The sequence below is a fragment of the Gossypium hirsutum genome, chromosome A01, assembly GCF_007990345.1.
Source record: "Gossypium hirsutum isolate 1008001.06 chromosome A01, Gossypium_hirsutum_v2.1, whole genome shotgun sequence".
NCBI classification, from domain to species: domain Eukaryota; kingdom Viridiplantae; phylum Streptophyta; class Magnoliopsida; order Malvales; family Malvaceae; genus Gossypium; species Gossypium hirsutum.
In genome coordinates this window covers 87,917,887-87,935,690 of record NC_053424.1, presented here as the reverse complement: position 1 = coordinate 87,935,690, position 17,804 = coordinate 87,917,887, and the positions used below count along the sequence as shown (strand labels likewise).

Sequence of the window (17,804 nt, the reverse complement as noted above, 5' to 3'; positions counted from 1 at the left end):
AAACAATTAAATCAAAAATTGATTGATTGCCTAACTTATTTAATCATCAGTTTGATTTTCAAAATTTTCATCAAAATCATAAAACCTTAAATGCTCGCACTAATTGAAAAATGCCGAGAGAAAAAAGAAAAAAGAAATGTAAAGTTAAAAGAATATATAAACAGAATAATTTCTTCTTCTTGCTACAAAATAATTTTTAATTAAATTATTATTTATTAAATAAACTTTAACAATTTGACTAACAAAAATACCAACTTCAGAAAATAAATTAAATGCCATTTATAACATAAAAAATAATGTTTAAGTACCAAATTGAAAAATATTATAATTTAAGTGTCAATTTGTAAGTTAAATTTAAAAAAAAAAAAAAAAAACCCTTGAAGGTCGAACTAACATGAGTACCAACTTAATAAAAAAAAGTTTTAAGTACTAATTGTTGAGTTAAACTTAATAAGAGAAATATACAATGATGTAATAGAATCATTTCATATAATCCTTTCAAGTCATTCTAACATGTGATGCCAAAGTTGAAAAATATTATCGAAAACATAATAATAAAAAAAGCTTAATTAATTCATAACAAGCAACCCCATACACCCCTCCCCCCCGAAGAAAAAAAAAGTTAATTTGTTTGTTTATTTTAGTATATGAAACTATCAAGACTTGAATCATGTTAAACAATAAGTTGGGCATTTTACTACGAGACACGTTGTTGACAGAATATGTTTGCTCATATGTAAAAGAATATAGAACGCTTAAATGGATGGATGTGGGAAAGAAAAAAATAAAAGAAAATGAAGATGGATATATATATAAATATATCATTTCCAGGCAACAGCATCAATCTCATCTCTAGCTGCTTTGTAAAGCTCCAGCCTTTTGGCAATCTGTGTTCTCTTTTCCATGAGTTGAGGGTCCTCATCCAACATTGCACTCAGTCGTTCCTTCTGCATAACCCACCCACCACAATTATTTATATACATATATATATATATATATTCCTTTCTGATAGATACACTTCAACAAGCACAGCGGCAGGGGAAGTTGTGAGTGAAGTGATTATTAACACCACCCAATAGATAACCTCTAAAATCGGTGCTCTCATATTCATGTTCTTTGGAACTTGCAATCAAATTTCTGTTAATGGAAGAGAATGATGTGCAACAGTAAAAAGTAATACTATAAACAGTAATTTACCTCTTTCCTCCCTACTTGGGCATAAAAGTGGGTCAACAGTGACCTCTTGGCCTCTCTCACTTGGCAATAAACCACAGCTTTAGGAATAGTATTCTTCAATGTATCAGAAACCATGGCTATATAAGCGCTAACATTTGATCCTGAACCAACGACACATATTTGTTGAAACAGTACTCTTAATTAAGGTGCTAAGAGGATCTTAGAGCATCACATTAGAGCATCACATGTAGTAACATAATCAACAGAAACTTCACATACCAATCCTTGCGAGAGAAGTATCATGGAAATGGTCATTATTTGGGCCAGGTGGGTTCCCATTCTTCTCTGGTTTCTTCTCTGGTGCTGCATGAAGCTTCCGGAAAAAATCAACCGTCAAGTAACTAGATTCCATCTCTACAAGCCGCACCACTGTTTTACAACTTTCTTCACGAAATCTTTCCAAAGCTTCATTTGCAGCAGTAGCTATGTCATTTTGAAGTGATGGGAATCGCTTCAGTTCCTGTAGTTGCATCGAATTTCCATATTATTATCTCATAAAGAAAATGTTGTGAATATTAGGTCAACTTCTAGGAACCCACAAAAGTAGAACGTAAAAACAAAATCTGCTCACACACATACACCTTTTCTTTGGCCCCGTTCATGTAAGAAATTTTCCAATCACTTAAAGTTGAAAAATCAGGGATGTTACTGAATTTATCTTATGCTAGTATTATTGAATTTCATGAATGAATGTTTCCAGCTAAGTGCTACTTACCTCTGTTTCAGCTATTGACTTCCTCACAAGTTCTTTCAAAACAAAATGCACCTGAAGATCAAAGCACATAATATTCAAGAATTGGTAATAAGGGTAAGATAAAAGTTTCACTTTTCTGCAAAATTATATAGGAAGGAGTAAATAGAAACCGCAATTAACAAGCTCTTAAAAGAAATACAAGCTAAATAACCCTCGTATGAGAGCTAGACTTGCGAGAATAAGACTTATAAACCTTCCACAAATAGCCTACTTAAAATATTCTTGTAAATTTTCCTGTTAGTCTACACGACAAACCAGCACCATATAATGTATACGCAATTGCCCAGAAAAGTCCACCAAATCATGTTTGATCACCCTTTTCAAGGAGCAACACCATTTCAAATAGAAAAGAGCAGATAACAAAAGCATATGAAACAAAAGCCTGAAATGTTATCCTCCTTCATAGAAAGGTTGTTAAGGCAGAAATCTTCTCCAGTCTGATATGTTATTTTTCACTCTTCTTTTACTTGTCTTCCAGAAACAGCTTTCTTTTCTAATTTCTAGTAGTAACAAGCCCAAGCAGTGGTTTTACCATTGCAGTGTCTCTAGGTTATTACATATATACCCTTTACGTGTCTCTCACACCTTTCATGTATCTAGAAACACAGATAACTGAACTGGAGAGTTCAATGAACAAATCAATCAGTCCCAAATCTCACCACGTGCCTTTTCAAAAGAAACATTTGACTATTTTAGAACCGATGTAATGACAGAAGGACCCAATAAATTACACAAATACATTAAATAATTCTCTCCCTTCTATCCAGTAACATACTATTATACATTAGAGAAAATCCCTTTAAGCTTTCGTACCATGCATTGCTCCAATGCTAGCATGTCATTTTAGAACTTGAGGCTAAAAGCAATATCCAACGGTGAAACAGATCTAATACGACTTAAGAACATTACCTAAAGAAATAATTGTGATGTGAGGAAAGGATTGTGAAACATTTACCCCACACTAGAGCTTGTTATGCTAAGCCTTTTTTTCTCAGAAGAATGGATATTTTAAAAGGAAAGTCCAGTCTTAAGTTCAATTCTTACTGAATGCCTCTTCATTTCACAAGGCAGTCAAATGCTGCTCCTTACTACTAGCACGAGTTAACATGAAACCACCTATGAAAATGGATCAACTACTAGGGGTTTAAAATTTTACCAAATTAGCATGCTTAAGAAGTCAAGAAAATTAAGTTCAGTTTCAGTTTCAGGCTAAGACACCTCTTGATTTAGCAGCCAACCTCTCTCCAGAACATGTAGAGGGTTCAAACTCCCTCTTCCTGATATTCATCCTTAAAAGAGGAGAGAAGAAGGAATGGAGAATAAAAATTGAAAATTTTGAGTACATTAAACACGTGCCATTTTGAGTCTGTGTGTGTCTATTCAAACTAAAGGAATTACTAGCTGCATCTTTCCCAAAATTGAAAGTTAAGAAAGCAAAAAACACTAGTAAGAATGTTACAGCATCTACAGCGTGTGTGCGCACGCGCACATGTCTATTCAAATAAAAGGAATTACTAGTTGCATCTTCACAATATTTAAAGTTAAACAAGCAACAGCACAAGTAAGAACATTACAGCATCTACAGAGGCTTCTGCTGGGCCCTTGAAATAGGTGATGGAACCATCAATGAGCCTCCTGTATCCTTGTTCTGGAGCAATCAAATGGGGCTGATAGCCATCGGCCTCAGTGACAACTTTCTGGACATTTTTTAATGAAAGATGACGATCAAAGGGGAGTTTCTTCAATGCAGCCGGCAATTGGTGGTCAAAAACTCCATATATCCTATCACCGCCAGGTCGCCTGAAGCAGCAACTTACCATTTAATTGTATAAAAGTTTAGGGGACAAATCTAAAATTATACTACAGGAAATGGCATAGCTGACCACATTCATAGGAAACATACTTTATAACTTTTAAGAAAAAAATGTCACAAGACTTCCAGAATTTCTAGTAAGTATCATCACTTTCATAGTTTACTATCTCTAGCAGAAGCAGATACTTCACATGCAAGCCAACCAGATAACACAGCCTAGTATGTTTCCTAATTTCCAGTACAACTATAGCTGAGATACTGAATAGTAAGAGGACAGAACAGAAGCTTTATAAGATTAAATAATGTGATTCCTTAATTGCAAATCTTACAATCACTAAAGGCACACAAATATGTGAATGTAATTTAAGAAATCAGGTGTTATAACTTAAGATTTTGAACTTAGAAAGTAGAAATACTTGAATAAGAATTGTGTAAGCTGACTAGTAAAAAAATCAAACTGTGGTATAGAAGTTTAAATGCTGAAAAAATTATGCACTTTACCCTCCATCCAGGTGCTCCTTGAAAACACGATCAAATGCACGGCAAAGTTCTAAAATCATGTACAACTGGGCCTGTACATACATTTAATACAGTTGAATGAACAGTTGAAGGAGTAACCCATTCACAAATAAAGAAAACTGATTCCAAAAAACCTAAAATTTTTACCCCTCCATCAGCTGCAACTGGCCTGCCAATGCGATCCAACTCTGCGTTGAGCTCATCAATTGTCTTATTAATCATAGAAATGATGCTTGGTATGCGCTGCCTGATAACAAGCTCTAAATGCTGAAATAGAGGAAATTTAAAAAAAATAAAAATAATTAAAACAAATATACATACAAGGTCTCATAGATATTCAGTGAGATGTTAAGCTTCTGTGAGATATCAATATTAAAATTAACTGAAGCAACAAAAATAGAAAGATAAACAAGACCTGAGATAAAAGTTTTGCAAGATACTCTGATCCCATTTTGCTTGCCAAGTGTCCATAATCAGGGCTTGTTTCAAAATATTCACGCTCTTTTCGACGAGCAACAATCATATCAACATTCTTATTGATATCAGCTTGAGAACGATTCACAATTCCAACCCAAGGATGTTGTAGCCTATATGCCCTTCCTTCAAGAACCTGAATCAAGTAATCATAAAGTTTGTGTCTTATGGTTTTAAAATCTACATGGGAGCTTTTCTAACTGATCTGCCATCATACATGACGATGAATCAATACCACACACGAAAGAAAAATAAGCATCCAAAAGAAATAATTTCAAATGGAGCCATTAGGCAATAAGGATATTTGAAATAAACCATGGACTTAAGAGGCATTGTCATGTAGGGTTCCATTTCAACGAGGATGATTTTGTTTAAACAGCTATCAAAATATAATTCTTCCATCACTTATTATAGAAACATTCTATGAGTGAGACGCCATGCAGTAAGTATGGTTAAATACATACTTCTGTAGCATTTGTTCCCTTATCCATCAGATCAAGTTTTGTTAGCACCCCAAAAGTTCTTTCACCTGAATACACCGAATATAGTAAAAATGTAAATCTCCCTTGCTCACCAGTAAAATTCCCAATGCATAACAATGCTTCAGAAGAAATAAGAATATATGCATAAAGCTAATATTTAGCAACCTGATGGATCCACTTCTCTTGCAAGTTTTATGGCATCTGAAGTAGCAATGTCTTGATTAGCAGGAGTAATAGCCAATATGATGCAATTAGGCTGCAAAATTGAAAACAAACTCAGTGAGAAACATAAAGAATATACAAGAGCTGCAACATTAGGGCCAAAAGCAAATTGAGATGTTACTTGTTGAAGACATCAGAGACAAAACTAAAATCAATTGATCTCAAGTTGAAGGCGTAATATGTCATCAAAGCACAATGTTGCCTAGTTTGTTGATGTTATTGTTTGTTGTTGTTTATTTCTAGCTTTTGTTGCTGTTTATCTCTAGCTTTTGTTGCCCACTTTCTAAACCCATTTATATTAGTTGTTTGTATCACACCAAAATGTGGTGAAAGTGTTAGTTGTACCACATTCATTAAGTTTCAGAATTCTTGCAATCTTACATCCAGGTTTTGCCTCCCAAGTCCCCACCCATTGCTTAATCAGTTTCAAGATGGGTGCTTAACATGGTAGCAAAGCTCGGGCATTTTTTATGTTGTTTCTCGTTTGTTGCCCATTAGATGTCAATTTATTGCAATTGTAGTATTGGTCCTATACATGGGAGGAAGTGTTAACTGGTATTGTCCTCCAATAGCAAACTATCTACCTATTCTTGGTTGGTTTTAGGTAGGATGGGTAACAAGGTTGTTATCATCTTAATGTCAATTTTGAAGAACTAGAACTAGATTAAGAAATCTAAAGATTCTTTAAACAAAATTGAAAAACCTTTCCAAAAAGATTCTCTCTAAGGCAAACTTTTGAGTACAATAAATCAAGCTTAATTAGAAAACAGCTCCTCTTATACGAGAGAGACCAAAATGGAGAAAAACTTGTGGTGTGAAAACATTGTAATCCAAGAATACCAGGCATAATAATAGCCATATTCTCTATAATGGACTTACTCATAAAGTGGCATCTTATGATGTGTGAAAGGAAGTTCAAATAATATTGAATAGATAGTTGGAATGTAAATTTTGAGTGTTTCATGATTGCACCATTGGAGACAGAAATATGACCCTGGACAATTTAATTAAAACTCATGATTGCACATCTTATTTTTAGTGCAGATGCCTAGTCCAGTTTAATAATCATATATTTTATCAGTGTGCACCAGTTCCTAATAACACATATCATTTCAATCTATCCTGGATTAAAGCTTAGAAATTAATTCCATTTCCATCTATCTTTTTTTTGTGTGTTTAGACACAACCATCTTTTCCTCTCAAACTGGGATATATATGAAATAGTTTATTTCTAGTTTCCTGAATTTATAGGCACGCACTTGATTGAGTTCTATTTTCCTTGGTTATTGCAGGAATAGCTTACTCTGAGTCATATACATTTCAGCATCAAAAATCATATAACAGCTAGCAAGGGTCAAGAAACTCACCTTTTCAACATAAGAACGGACCATATTTTCAATATCTTCAACTATACTATCTGACTGTCCTTCTGCAAAAGCCATAGTGACATCGTTCATGATTAAGAATTTCGTATGTATGTTTACAAGGGAGATCAAATCCAAATCATTTTGTTTTGTCAAAATATAGAAGGTTTTGTTTTTACCTACGGCAACCTTTGTCAACCCAGGAAGATCTATAAGTGTCAAGTTGACAACTGTGGAAAAGAAAAAAGAGAAAAGGCAGCAAACATATTATAGAAAAAAAATTGAACTAATAAACACCTTAAAAGGCTCATAACCAAATATCTTTAATTAGTGTCAAAAGGAAATCAAAACTTTACCAGAAGGAAACTTGAGAAAACAAGAATTAATAGTATAAATATAGTAATAAAAACATCACAGGAAAGAACAATCATAATGCAGAGCCACACTATCACATAGTTACATGCAATGTTGGCAGAGCCGCATGTAAGTTCCAGGCAAAGAGGGTATTCCCACATACCATGATTCTAATGGTACAGTCCAAGAATATATATAATTAAGCTACAATCTTTAAAGAGAGTGATATTTATGGAAAGTACCGTCACTACTCAGACAAGCAGTGTTATTCTCAATTTCATGTCTATATTTAGAGGAATAGAAAAAAGAGAAGTCAATGATATTTGACCCTTAATCCTTGAAAAACTTGGCATTTCAGTGGAAAATAAAAAAGATTTTCCAATATTTTTTAAACAATTGATTCAATAACTAAGCATGATTTTTTAGCTCTTATAAGATTGGGTTTATATTCCATTGTTGTCACTTTCCTCAAACAAACAACAGCTGAAAGTACAAAAGTTGTATGGGCAATTTAATAGTAAAAGAGAGAGAGAGAGAAGAGGTCTGTCATTATAGAAATGGGATTTTTGAGATAGTGGAATAATAACTTCTACAAATCTAATTCATGTATATTTGAGGAGGAAAATGTTTAGCTTTTTCATGACTAAAGTTCCCAAGTTGATAATGGAATTGTCTTAATATTGAGAGCATAATTTAGCTTGTTCAGTAGAATAATCTGCTACAAAAACAATGAACTGCAGGGTAAAAGTACACAAGTGAAATACCAATGAAAAAATTACTATCCTTGATTCTTAACATTAGTTAACAGGTATTACTAAATTACCATGGATAGAACATATATATTAAAAGGACGTTCAAAAACTTAATATTAGCAAAAACACCAAAGCAGCATGTATATTTCATTTTTGGTCACTATTTTTGTCCAAGGAATAACTCGCATTAAGTATATAGTAAAGATGGAGGTATAAGTGCAGACCATTTGGAGAATATATGCTCAAGTGAATTGGAATATTGGAGATTTGCTTTGTCTTCCCAGTTATTCGATCTGTTTCATCTGAAATCTCCTTACGAACAGCAGCTGCATAAATGATATTCTTATCGCTTGTTAAAATATAATCATCTTGATTTTGATATATAAGAACATGAAAGCCAAATGTTTACATAAAAAACTAAAATTTAAATTTCAATAAATAAATAGAAACACTGAGTAAAGTAGGAGCAGCAGTCATATTTAAAGTAAAAACTGATTATAAAGAAGAACATGAAAACCAAATGTTTACATAAAAAACTAAAACAAAAATTTAAATAAATAAATAGAAACACTAACTAAAGTAGGAGCAGCAGTCATATTTAAAGTAAAAACTTATTATAAAGAGAAGAAAAATAACAAACTAGAAAGTAGAAAGAAAAATGTTAATGAGGAGAGGAATGAAAACAATTAAATCTCATAAGGAAATTGTTCCGGTGCAAGTTGACTGCAACTTTAGATAGCTACTTGCAAGGTTGTTAAGCATGCTTGTTGAGTGCATTGGTGCATGAGATGACTATCAATCAGAGAGTTTTACCCGAAATAGAGTAGTAGAAAGTAAAAGTGTAGAAATCAGAGTATTTGATACTAAATAGAATATAAATCAGAGTTTTTATATACAACCTATGACACTACTTTAGGAAACTCTAAGTTAGAAAAGATACTAAATAGGAGATATGATCCCTTAAAATAAGGGATTTTAATAAAAAAAATATCTACAAAATATTCCTAAAATATTTACAGAATATTCCTACACTCCCCCTCAAGCTGGAGAATATACCTTGTATAATCCCAGCTTGAATAGGAATTTATTGAACACAGGTTTTGGCAAAGCCTTGGTAAGAATGTTTGCAATCTGTCCTTCTGAAGGAATGTAAGAAAGAGTGGCTGTCTTTTTGTTGACTTGATCAGCAATAAAATGCCTATCAATTTCAACATGCTTTGTTCGGTCATGTTGAACTGGGTTCTTGGCAATCTGAATGGTAGATTGATTATTACACAAAACTTCAAAGTGATCCCCCTGATTTGTGCCAAGTTCTTTTAGTAATTTAAGTAGCCAAATTCCTTCGCATATCCCCAAAGCTAGTGCTCTAAATTCAGCTTCAGCACTACTTCTAGAAACAACAGATTGTTTCTTACTTCTCCAAGTTGTAAGGTTACTCCAAACAAAAGTGCAGTACCCACTAGTGGATCTTCTTTCAGTGAGATCTCCAGCCCAACTAGAGTCTGTAAAAATCTTAACAGTTCTGTCTTGTGTCTTCTTAAACATTAAGCCGTGTCCTGGAGTTTTCTTCAAGTACTTGAGAATTCTATTTGCTGCTGCCATATGCTCTTCAGTAGGATTAGTCATGTGTTGACTTATCACATTTACGGGAAAAGCTATATCTGGCCTTGTCAAGGATAAGTAGATTAGTTTCCCAACTAACCTTTGAAATTTCTCTCTGTCTACTAAGGACTCATCTTCTTTATTGAATCTCAAGTTTGCCTCCATTAGTGTATCAGCCGGCTTACAGCCAAGAAAACCAGTTTCTTTGAGTAAATCAAGTACATACTTTCTCTGGTAGATCACAAGTCCTTCTTTTGATCTTGCCACCTCCATTCCTAGGAAATACCTTAGCTTTCCCAAGTCCTTGGTTTCGAATTCCCTGTTTAACAACTTCTTCAAATTGCTAATCTCTTCCTCATCATCTCCAGTAAGAATGATGTCATCCACATACACAATTAGGATAGCTTTCTTATTTGTAGAAGTTACCTTGATGAAAAGCGTATGATCGGCAAGGGACTGCTTGTAGCCATTTTGAAGAATGACTTTAGTGAACCTCTCGAACCAAGCTCTGGGTGATTGTTTTAACCCGTATAGAGACTTGTTGAGCTTGCAAACCTTGTTGCTACCTTCAATAGACTTTGAGCCAGGTGGCAATTGCATATAGACTTCTTCCTCAAGCTTGCCATTAAGAAATGCGTTTTTTACATCAAGTTGGTGTAATTTCCAATCGCAATTTACAGCCAAACTTAGGAGTACTCGAATAGTGTTAAGCTTTGCCACAGGTGCAAAAGTTTCTGTGAAGTCTATCCCATATGTTTGCGTGAAACCTCTGGCCACTAGTCTAGCTTTGTATCGTTGGATACTGCCATTGGAGTTATACTTTACAGCAAAGATCCATTTACAGCCGACAGCCTTTTTTCCTTGAGGAAGGTCTGTAATGTTCCAAGTAGCATTTTTCTCTAGTGCACAAATTTCCTCTTCAACAGCCCTTCTCCATTTTGGATCCTTTAGAGCTTCAGCTATGCTTGTGGGAACCTGTTCTTTATCCAAAGTTGCTGTAAATGCTTGAAAAGATGGCATCAATGAATTATAACCAGTAAATTTTTCAATAGGATGCTTGGTGCACTGTCTAACCCCTTTTCTAATAGCAATAGGAAAGTCATCTAGAGTAGTGGACTTACTGATTTCTTCTTCCATTTCGGCAGCTGGACCCAAATCCAATTCTCGGCAAGAATCAGATTGCAAAACAGTCTCAGGGATATGTCTTCTTTTTCTTGTGTAGACACGAAGCTGTTTGGGTGGTGGTGTTTTTTGAAGACTGTCAATTGGAGTAGGTGTATTTTCAGGAAGAGTGTTTAAAGTGGGTGTAGGTGAATTAGTCATAGGTACTACAGGAGAATCAATGGGAGCATTCACAGGTGACAGATCTGCAGGTAATGGCGAACAAGATGGCAATTCTGAAGGTTGAGAATGAAGATTAGAAGAAGATACCTGTTGTGGCTGAAAATCACTCCATGTTTCCCCCTGAATTTCAGCCTGAGTGAAATAGGAATCCTGCTCATAAAATGTTATATCCATAGTGGTGAAAAATCGTTTAGAAGGAGGATGATAGCATTTATAACCCTTCTTAAGTGAAGAATACCCAACCAATACACATTTTAAAGACTTAGGATCTAACTTGGACTTATTAGGAGCAATATTTTGGATAAAAACAGTGCAGCCAAAAATTTTAAGTGGCAGAATGGAGGAGATAGGCTTAAAATGAGGAAAGTGCTGCAAAAATATAGATTGAGGCGTTTGAAATTTTAAAACCTTACTAGGCATCCGGTTGATTAAATATGTGGCAGTTAATAAGGCTTCCCCCCACAAATATTTAGGAACATTAGTGGTAAATAGAAGAGAACGAGTAACTTCAAGAAGGTGCCTATTTTTTCTTTCGGCAACGCCGTTTTGCTGTGGGGTTCCAACACAAGAACTAATCTGAACTATGCCCTTTTCCTTAAAAAAATCACCTAAAGACCTAGCAAAAAATTCACTGCCATTATCAGATTTAAAGAGCTGGATTTTAGACCCAAATTGAGTGAGAACCATGTTATAAAATTGCACAAAAACACTAGCAGTTTCAAATTTATCTTTCAGCAAATAAGTCCAAGTTATCCTACTGTGATCATCAATAAAAGTGATAAACCACTTACAATTATCAGCATTCTTCACCCGAGAAGGGCCCCAAATATCACTATGGATCAAAGCAAAAGGGTAAGAAGGCTTGTATGTAGAAGGAAAATAAGATGATTTAGTATGTTTGGCAAGAGAGCAAACTTTGCAAGAAAAAGAATTAGGCCTTTTATTAATGAATAGAGCAGGAAACAATTTTGCAAGGTATTGGAAACTAGGATGGCCTAAACGAAAGTTCCATAACATAACAGTATCAACTTTTCCTAAAGCGATAAATGACTTGGAGATCTCGATTTTAGGAGAGGTAGGGAGGATGTAAAGACCATTATGCAAGCTGGCCTTACGAATCATCTTCTTCAAGTTCAGTGCCTGCAAAGTACAATCACGATCATTAAAAATTACAGAGCAGTGCAAGTCTGTGGACAATTTACTAACAGAGATGAGATTGCACGCCAGATTTGGTACAAAGAGAACATTTTTAAGTGCAATCTGTTCATTGAGAATAACAATGCCATGTCCCTCTATTTTGCACAAGGTACCATCAGCCGTTTTGACAGCTTTACCAAAGGTATGGAAAAAATTGTGAAACAATGCCTTGTTACCAGTCATATGATCCGTAGCACCAGAATCGAGGATCCAATTAGGAGTCAACTGGGAGGAGAAAAATGCAGTAGAAGAAAGGTTACCTTCTGGATCTTTTATGACCAGATTACCTTCACAAGACCCTTGAAACTTTCCAAATAGTTTTTGAAGTTCAGCAATCTGTTCTTTAGTTAAACTAGTGACAGAGGTGGCAACGACAAGGCTTGATTTATTATCTCGAGAGTGCTTGGACTTCCAGTCCTGAGGCTTACCATGAAGCTTCCAACACTTCTCCTTAGAGTGGCCGGGCTTTTTGCAATGATCACACCAAGGTCTCCCCCGTTTGGAAGAGGGAGATGATTGATGGGTCAGTAAGGCAGATCTTTCAGAAGTGGAATATGGTTCATCAGACAGCATCACACACCTTCGGCTTTCTTCCTTCTTGACCATAGAGAAAGCCTCTCGAAGGGAGGGAAGAGGAGAAATAGCCAGGACCCTGCCGCGAACCTCGTCCAGGTCCTTATTTAAGCCTTGGAGAAATTGAAAAAGTCTTCGTTGAGTAACAATTTGCTGATAAAGAGCAGCATCTCTTGGATCTACCCAATCATAATGTGCATACAAATCTAATTGTTGCCAAAGAGCAGTAAGGGTATTGTAGTAGAGAGTAACAGGCATGGTTCCTTGTTTAAGGGTGGCTGCTTGATCTTCAACATGATATAATTCAGCAATGTTATCCGTGCTAGAGTAGGTTTTGCGGACTGCACTCCAAATTTCAACGGCTGTGGTGTAAAGAAGAAAGTTTTTGCTTATACTCGGGGTCATGGAATTAAGGAGCCAAGTCATAACCTGACCATTGTCACGCATCCACTTAGCAAAACCAGCATCAGTCACAGCAGGCTTCTTGATTTCGCCAGTAACGTAGTCCAATCTTTCTCTGCCCAAGAGAAAAATCTTAACTGATTGGGACCATTCAAGAAAATTGTTGCCATTCAATCGATGGCAGGTGATAGTCAGACCAGACGAATCTGATGGAGCATCGGAACCAGAAAAATTTTCTGGATTTGAAGTAATCTCCGAAGTAGGAGAAGGAGTTTCGGACATGGTCTAGGTTGAAAAAGAAATCGTAACCTAAGCTGATACCATGTAGAAATCAAAGTATTTGATACTAAATAGAACATAAATCAGAGTTTTTATATACAACCTATGACACTACTTTAGGAAACTCTAAGTTAGGAAAGATACTAAATAGGAGATATGATCCCTTAAAATAAGGGATTTTAATAAAAAAAATATCTACAAAATATTCCTAAAATATTTACAGAATATTCCTACAAAAAGCAACCTTTTATGTTCCTTCATTGTATGAAGTTGTAGCTATTAGTACTATGAATAACGTGCTTAATGTATCCCATAAGTTAAAGTTACCGAGCCAACACTTAGCAGGGTTTGAAACAATCTAATCTAACATTAATAGAGCTAACAATATGATTTAACTAGTAAAGTTCACAAAAAATTCCAAATTAATGTCACTTCTTCAGAGCTACAACCAAGGAGCTTCTTACCTTAATGGAAAAGAATTTTTTTTCATTGGAATATACTTATTCTAAATGCCAAGTAACCTTTTTTCCTTCGCATTATGCATTTCAAGGATAGGACACAAAGAGGATGACTGAACATGCTAGTGAGTGGGTTGGTTTTACTACTTGAAGGTTCAAGGTGGAAAAGGTAGAGTCAAGAATTCTCCACCTAGATCATTCCTTTCCAAGTCAGTCATGTACAATACTAAGAGAATTTGGCTTTTTTCATCGTCAATTAGATCACCCTTCCTTCCCTATTCTTAAGTTAATGTTTCCTTCTTTATTCAAACAGTCAATTATGCAATTTTTATATTGCAATGATCATGAACTTGCAAAGCATAAGCGTACCTATTTTTCACCTAGGCAAGAAGAACCCTTCTTCCTTTTTTTCTCATCCATAGCAATATACGGGGACTGTAATCGGTTCCTAATATTTCAGGTGCTAAGTGGTTTGTGTATTTTATGATCACTATACCAAAGGAACATGGATCTATCTTTTATAAAATAAATGATGTTAATACTATGTTTCCCAATTTTTACTACATGAAAAAATCACAATTTGAAGTTAGAATTAAAAGCTTTTTGTTTTGATAATGCAAGGAATTATTTTAATCAAAACCTCTCTCCCTTTTTTTTTCGAAAAGAAGGGATAATTCATGAATCCTCTCATGTCAACACATCTCAACAAAAAGGCATCACTGCACGAAAGAATGGCCATCTTCTAAATGTCACAAGAGCATTATTATCTCACAAAAATGTCACCAAACAGTACTAGGGAGTAGAGAGAGTCAATTTTAACTGTTGCAAGTCTCATTAATAGACTTCCAACAAAGGTCCTTGACTTCAGAAAACCAATAGACATGCTCACAAATATGTTTTCAAATTTCAACTCCTTAAACAATCTAACAATAGAGGAAACTTGATCCACATGCTATTCCGTGTGTCTTTATTGGAATTCTTCAATGCAAAAAGGGTACAAATGTTTTCATCCTCCTACTTGGAGAGTCTTGATTCAATTGATGTTACTTTTGATGAAAATGTGTCCTTTTTTAAACATTCTTTTGCACATGCTCACAAATATGTTTTCAAATTTCAACTCCTTAAACAATCTAACAATAGAGGAAACTTGATCCACATGCTATTCCGTGTGTCTTTATTGGAATTCTTCAATGCAAAAAGGGTACAAATGTTTTCATCCTCCTACTTGGAGAGTCTTGATTCAATTGATGTTACTTTTGATGAAAATGTGTCCTTTTTTAAACATTCTTTTGCTTTAGGGGAAGACTTTGATTGAAGATAAAGCAAAGGATCTGTTTTTTTTCTTGATTTTCCTAGTCAACCTCCAATCTTGGTCAAAACTCTTGATACCAATCAAATCCTAACTTCTATTGAGTCAATTCCTGGTGAGGCAATTTCCAGTGTTCTTATTAAGCTCGAGTGAACATCACTAATTAAGTCACCAAGGTTTAGGTGGACTGATGAAAGAGATGGGGGAAAAATGATAATACTCAACTACTACAGACATATTAGAGAAGGAAAGTACCTCTCTCTCAACCTATGCAGGTACAATCTCTTATTCAAGCAATTGTTCAAAACCCAAAAACATCTTTCATCCTATACAAAACACCATAACACCAGCCAACATTGATTGAAACCCAGAAACAGTGTCCAAGAAAATAGAAGACACAATACTGCTAGCTAACACTGATCAACCCTTTAATAGTGAACCAATACAATTGAATACTAATGATCTACCAATGTACCCCTAGAAAAGGACCCAGAACCTACACAAAACAACCACTATACCTTTTCATGACCTACCAAAATCTATCCACAAGCCATAAAGCCTTTCTTAGTAACCTTCGGTCAGTCCCCATGCCGAGAAATTTATCTGACAGTAGGAGATAAGTGAGAGAATGCTATGAATGTGGAGATCGAAGCCCTAAAAAAGAATAAAACGTGCAAGTTGAATTGCTGAGAGGAAAAAATGTTGGGTGTACATGGGTTTTTTCTGTGAAATACAAGTTGGATGGTTTGGTAGAAAGGTATAAGGCAAGATTGATAGCCAAAGTTTGTACCCAAACCTATGGCATTGACTATCTTGATATTTTTGCTCAAGTTGCAAATATGAATTCGGCACATGTTTTGTTGTCTTTAGTTAGCAATCTTGACCGGAACTTATAGTAATTTGATACAAAAAAGTGTTTCTTCATTTCGATTTAAAAGAGGAAATCTAGCTAGAGGCTCCTCCTTGTTTTAAATCTAAAGAAGGTATGGTGTGTAAGTTGAAGAAGACACTCTATGGGCTTAAACAATCACCAAGGCCTTGGTTCAAAAAATTTGTAAATGTAATGATTACTTAGAATATAAACAAAACCAAGGAGACCACACTCTGTTTGTGATGCACTTGAAGGCAAGGGGAGTGACAGCAATGTTAGTATATGTGGATGATATTATTGTAACAAGTAATGATATAGAGGAGACGTATTATCAAAGAAAAAAGAAGCAACTTAAACTGTTAAATGCCAGATTAGAACTTAAGAAATCGCAGGTAGATTACAAATTCAAAATGTTATATGATCGAGCATCCTAATGGATGTAGTACCGAAATCAGTGAACCTCCTCTTTGGTGCGTGAAGAAACTCTGCATATTCCGCCCCTGATTGTGTCTTATGAAGCTGCAACACCAACGGCCTCCGTGTAACAATCCCTTATAACGCAAGAGAGAAAAAAAAAATTAGATTTTGAAAGGAACATGTTCTTCATCATAACTAGTTCACATATCAACTAGGTATATGCCGTTTTAAATCATAAATACATAGTAGTGAAAACTTTGATTTAAAATTTGGAAGAGAGATCGTGGCAAATCACATTCACTATAGTCATACTCATGATCTGAAACTGTACTCAAATGATTTATTTGGCTAAAATTAGTAACATCGAATTAATATGTTTATTTCTAATTATATTGCCTTTCAAGCAGCAAGATCCAGCATTTAAGTGTTTTATTTCCCTATTATTCGTCGTTATTTTATTAAGATTCCCGGAAAATAAATGAAAACTTACCGGATCCACGAGGCAAGAAATCTCTCCCTACAATGCTCTCCAACACCGAAGATTTCCCAGAGCTCTAATTTCCAATGAAAAAAGAAAGAGTAAAAATAAAATCAACAATAAAAAAAAAAGATAGTAAAGGAATGGATTTAATAGGAAACAGACCTGGCCACCAACAACAGAAACAGAAGGAAGAGCTTCCCATAGCGACATTCCTTGGCCGCCATGATCGCCGAGAACGGTGCAGGCTCTTTGGATTTTGTTTACGAGCCCGATCAAGCTCTCCATTGTCGCCATTTTTTAACGCAAGAAAAAAAGAAATGGAGGGTTTTGGATCTGACAAGAGAATGCCGGATCCAAAATGGGTTATTCGTATTTCGGATCAGAAAAATGGAAATGGAGAGCGAAACAGCGAGAAGAGAAATAAATAAATAAAGTGGAAAAACCGATTGACAAAAGTAATGGATGCTTATTGCATGGATCAAGTGTATTTTACATATTTACAGTTTTTAAGCTTTTTTTTTTATATATATATCTTTTTCAATATTTGAAATTGAATATTTTCATAAATAAATAAAAAATGATATTCCTTCCTCCAACTCCCCCATTGTGATTTCTTTTCTTCTTTTTTTGACAACCCATTATCATTAAGCCGATTCTGACTTGTGTCACGAAAATGTGTGTCATCTTTCAAAATTTTGTTACCCAAAAACACACTTCACTTCTTGTAACTCTTTATATGAGAAACCACTTTACAATTCTGATTTCTTTTGAATTAATTTAGGAACTCTTATATAAAAAAGAGTCTTCGATCTGAAACGGAATAAATGTTAAAAATATGTGGATGTCAAAAAATTATGCTCACAATGCCACATCACATTTATTTTTAATTTTAAAGCATTTT

At 34.8% G+C, this 17,804-nt stretch overlaps 1 protein-coding gene across 1 annotated transcript; it reads right to left on the bottom strand.

Annotated features, from left to right (window-relative positions):
* Positions 1–472: 472 nt before the first annotated feature.
* Positions 473–17,511, bottom strand: LOC107903632 (dynamin-related protein 1C). The gene is made up of 16 exons (XM_016829734.2): positions 17,066–17,511; positions 16,913–16,976; positions 16,452–16,556; positions 8,195–8,296; positions 7,044–7,094; positions 6,868–6,929; positions 5,444–5,534; positions 5,261–5,325; positions 4,738–4,932; positions 4,470–4,589; positions 4,305–4,375; positions 3,565–3,790; positions 1,952–2,002; positions 1,456–1,696; positions 1,198–1,337; positions 473–947 (listed from the first exon to the last, which is right to left on the bottom strand). Exons 1-16 carry the CDS (start codon positions 17,195–17,197, stop codon positions 822–824), a joined length of 1,842 nt encoding a protein of 613 aa, XP_016685223.1. The 5' UTR covers positions 17,198–17,511; the 3' UTR covers positions 473–821.
* Between the last annotated feature and the right edge of the window lie 293 nt (positions 17,512–17,804).